Source organism: Nicotiana sylvestris, chromosome 9 (assembly GCF_000393655.2).
Source record: "Nicotiana sylvestris chromosome 9, ASM39365v2, whole genome shotgun sequence".
NCBI lineage: Eukaryota > Viridiplantae > Streptophyta > Magnoliopsida > Solanales > Solanaceae > Nicotiana > Nicotiana sylvestris.
The window spans coordinates 113,281,415-113,286,187 of NC_091065.1; the positions used below are offsets into that span (position 1 = coordinate 113,281,415).

Here is a 4,773-nt window from a genome sequence, read left to right on the forward strand (position 1 = left end):
CTTTTGTGGTAGTAAAAGATTGTTAAAAGACATACGTACTAACATGATAATCTTACATGGCGTGAACGGGCGTAAAATTTAAAATCCCAGCCCCAGGTGATAGCATATGATGAGTAACAAAAAGATGGCAAGGAAGCATTTTTACTGTTAGACGTACCAGCAAGGAAATGTATCAATTACCAAATGCAGAATCTAAGTTGATTAGGACGTATAATTTTACAAAATATATATCATATCATGGCTAAATATGGAAAGTCCAGAGAAGATGAGTATGACAAGTAATACTGGTTACGAAAATTACACATGGATATAATATTTAATACACCAATAAGTTTGGTGAGAATATAATGCATCACTTGGGATTAGAACATGCCATTTGCCAAACAATCAACACCAATAAGTCTCTTGAATGTACCTGATTAATCAAGCTTTTGTTTAAAAACCAGCCATATTAAGCTCAAAACATGGCCAAATCTCAATAAACAACTTGACTTTGAAAATTAGTATATTTACTTGACCATTAAGATAACAAAAAATGACAATCCATTTCACAAGAAAAACATCATTTTAATAACTACGGTGTCCGAGCCAATTTCGACTAACTCCACGGTGTACTAGCTCGAAGTAAAACATATATGTCTATGTTCTTCACAATAAAATAAGCATGTCTTCTCTTGATCAACATCACAATACAAGATCTAGTTCAGCTACTTTTTACAATATGTAAATCTCATATTTTCTCTTGACCAACATCACAATCTTGTTCAGCTACTTTTCTACACAATATGTAAATCTAGCATGTAACAAATACAATCTACTTTTCTGCAAGATATGTAACAAATACACTAGGAGATGCAGGCTTTTCATTAGAAAAAAAGAGTTTATACAGTTCTGTTCAAGAAATAAGACACATTCCAAAATAAGTACCATCTGTTAGAACAGACGTACGTAACAACTGATATTCGAAATTAGAAGATGGATCGGACATGTGCCTAACGTCCTGCAAGACCCTACACTCTCCCTCTAATGCCCTGACTCTCGGTCTCAATCAAGTAAGAGTGAGAATCCTAGACTGCTTACCCAATCGCTAAGGAATAACTTAAACTAGCAAGAAGTGAACTAACACTTGGCCAATCCCCCAACAACAAAAGTAGAAGAGGAAATGCTGGTAGCCGAGAGACACTACACCCAACTTTTGCTTAAAAATGTAGCCAGAAATGTTGCAACATCATAAATACAGTCAAGGACAAAATCCTCTAGGAAATGTTTAATTGTTTGTTTAAAATGCACATTTGTGTGATCTTGTAACAGATGTCTGCATCTTCGTGGTTGGTGAATGAGCATCGTATTCGTTTATATAATCAATAAGATAAAAGTGCAATTTTGAGGACAGAAATTACTGAGCATTCCGAATTAGTTAGTTTTCCACTACAGATTCTTTTTTTTTTTTTTGATGAAGTAAGAATATTTCATTACTAGGCATCAAAAAGATGCAATGCAAAAATATACAACATAAGAGTGTCTGCTCATGTACAAAAACTAGTTAATTCAAATTAATATTTGAATGAATATCAACAAGGAAAAGGTGGATAATACCATGCTTAAAATCTTTTATACTGCATCTTTGTCCTACTGATTTGAGCATATTGCTACATTTGATACCTGCATCAACAATTTCAAGATACTACTGCATCCAGCTCCCTGTCCACATAAGTCAGTTACAGGAAGTATGCCAATCAGGAGTATTTCTATTTCATGAACACGGAAATTTCCGCGTTGAGGTGTCCAAAATTTTCACAAAAAGAACAGTTAGAACCACTTTCCACTGCAGTTTAGGAGCTAAATATCAATATAAGAGCTCAATATCAATGCAAGTCTGATGAACACAAGGAAACTTATTAATGTACCTTGCAAAAGCTAGCGACCACTTCCAGAAAACTGGTTCATTCCACCTGCAGTTTAGGAGCTATATGGTTATTGTAACAGCTTTATAGATTCATCTTCACTCTGATGAAGTTCCAACGAGGATTTGCGATCCATATGTTTTTTATGTGGACAAGTAAAGATAAGCATTTCCATCAATGAGCTTTTGAAATAAGCAAGAAACATATGGAAGCTAATCATTTGTCACCATTCATATACTTTCAACAGTTGAAATACACAAGCAAGGATGAACAATTCATTAAAAGTACACTCAATGTGCTTTTGAGCAACAAACATGACTAATCAAGCCGAATTTACTAATGCTCTAGAATAAGAGCCTAAAGAATTCGATAACCCTAAAATATTTTACTTCCATGTGATTTGAAAGCAAGAGAAACTTACAGGAATAAGCTTGCTCATCAAATCAGAAAAGATTCCAAATGACTTTCTAAATATTACAACAATGCTCTACAAAGGTTTGCATCCAGAGCTGAAACAATTGCACTAACAATCATATCAGCTCCTTAATCCCTATCTGAATGCTCACCAACTGAATTGTTTCTTCTCAAACGTGATGTACCTCCTCTACCATTGCTGTGAACTAAAGACTCATTGTTTCTTCTACCAACAACTGAGCCGCTTACATATCTGCAGCTCAAAGCTCTACTGATAGAGTTCGCCTTAGGTTCAACCCCATCACCATCTCCCCGAAATTCAGACTGCCCATCATTTCCAGACATTAAGTCCATCAAATTGCTGCGGAACCCCAAGTCAGAGTAAACCCTCTGGGAATTCCTGAGTGGCGTTGCAAGTCTAGCATCTCCACCATCCAAATCTCTTTCTTTTCTCCTCAAGTTCAACTGGCTTGTTTTCGACTCCACAGGTCGCCCCACGGTCTCAACCATCAAACAAGGATTGGTAAAACCATTCCAAGAATGTAAGGGCACCAACTTACTCAACCCACTCAAACATTCAACAACCTCCTTCATTGTTGGCCGCCTCTCCCTACAAGTCCTCACACATTTAGCAGCCACAATTGCCAATTGCTTTCTCACCAAAGGATCCTTGGGAGGTGGAATCCTCGGATCGTACACAGCCAACAGCTTCCCTCTCTTAATCAAAGGAATGGCCCAATCCACAATAGAAGGCGGCGAATACACTACATCAATAGCCTTCCTCCCACTAATAATCTCCAACAACAAAATCCCAAAACTGAAAACATCAGTCTTGGTGCTCAAATTATCAGGAGTCACATAACATGGATCAAGATAACCCATTGTACCTGCAGGAGGAGTAGACCTCAACCTAAAATCATCAAGATGACACCTTAACGCTAACCCAAAATCACCTAAACGTGCATTAAAATTCCTGTCTATCAATACATTAGCAGACTTAATATCGCGATGAATTACAGGAGGGCTCAAAGAATGGAGAATATCAACAGCTTTAGCAGTTTGTAAAGCTAACTTTATCCTCCTCCCCCAACTAATTGAACGAGAATTGGAGTGAAGGACATCATAAAGTGTACCATTAGACATAAACTCAACAACCAAAAGCCTGTCATGAGAATCAGTACTAACACCAACAAGATTAACCAATCTTGGACTTTGCAATTTGGAAAGAATATCAATTTCATTCTCTACCTCATTACAATTATCTGTGCTGAATCTTGGGGCACCTCTAGAAGACCTTTTGACAGCTACAAGACGGCCATTTCGAAGTATTCCTTTATAGACAAGTCCATGGCTGCCCCTACCAAGAAGCTTTTGGTCAGAGAAACCATTAGTGGCAGCTTCAAGATCCCTGTAGTTAAACTCCTGAATTTTGATGGGTTTCTCCTTTTCCTGATTATGGGTTTTCTGAGAATTGGAAATTGAGATGGAAGATTCAGCTTTACATGATAGATAACCCATAAAGTTGTGATTTTTATCCGTAAAGTCACAAACTTTATGTGTTTTTTTGTATATAAATATGCAAAATCAAGAGGAAAAAAGAAAGTTTTGTGATAGGTTTTTGAGTTTTTTTCTTTTTGGGTTTATGGGGATTGCAGATTTTGTTGCAGGTTGGTGATAATGGTGAAGAGGGAGGAGAGGTGTAGGAGCCGGGAGGGAAGGGGAGAGGTGTTATTGCGGTTGTGATGGTTAAATGAGTTGTCTCCACTGAAATGGAATCCCAAGAATTGCCATGGCTTTATATTTATTTGGATTATGATATAGGATAATTAATGGATCCATGATTTAATTACCCCTAAATTATCCATATGCCTCATTAAACAAATCTTTCTTCTTTTCATACTTCTATTACATTCTTTGGTGATATAATGAATAGTAGGAAATTGATTGGTTGAAACTTAAAAGGTGAGTTTAGGAAGTTTGAGAGTTTGAAATTATGTTTGAACATATTTTTTAGTTGAAAAAATATTAAAATTTTGTGAGTAAAATTTTTTATAAATTACTCTAGAACTGTTTTTGAGATTTGAAAGTTTTGTTTTCAAAATCTACCAAAAAAAATAAAAAAAACTCCCAGATTTTATTTTGAAGAGGTTATTATGAGGTTTATATATTTTATTTTATAACTTTTCTTTTCATGATCTCAGTCGATTATTGACACGTCACAATGTATCAAGAGACAATATAATATTAGTTAATTAACGACTACAACCGTGAAGTAAAGATTACTGCATGGGGAACCCCTCAAAAGGGGAAAATATACATGTTTTACTTGGAATCTCTCAAGTAAAAGTAATTTTCCTACAAGGTCTTATTTAAGGACGGTAATTTTGATTAATATTATCGTTCTAATTTGATAGGAAAAAACATTGCATCTATTGGTTTAATTCAAATAGCTTAC

At 35.7% G+C, this 4,773-nt stretch overlaps 1 protein-coding gene across 3 annotated transcripts; it reads right to left on the reverse strand.

Moving 5' to 3' along the window:
• Positions 1–1,489: 1,489 nt before the first annotated feature.
• LOC104235075 (serine/threonine-protein kinase-like protein At3g51990) lies at positions 1,490–4,099 on the reverse strand. Of its 3 annotated transcripts, none has more exons than XM_070156384.1 (3): positions 2,326–4,099; positions 1,908–1,952; positions 1,490–1,701 (listed from the first exon to the last, which is right to left on the reverse strand). In XM_070156384.1, exon 1 carries the CDS (start codon positions 3,834–3,836, stop codon positions 2,448–2,450), a length of 1,389 nt encoding a protein of 462 aa, XP_070012485.1. In that variant the 5' UTR covers positions 3,837–4,099; the 3' UTR covers positions 1,490–1,701; positions 1,908–1,952; positions 2,326–2,447. The 3 variants fall into 3 exon arrangements, with proteins under 3 accessions (XP_070012485.1, XP_070012484.1, XP_070012483.1); XM_070156383.1 differs by having other exon boundaries at positions 1,490–1,825; XM_070156382.1 differs by having other exon boundaries at positions 1,490–1,952.
• Positions 4,100–4,773: the final 674 nt, after the last annotated feature.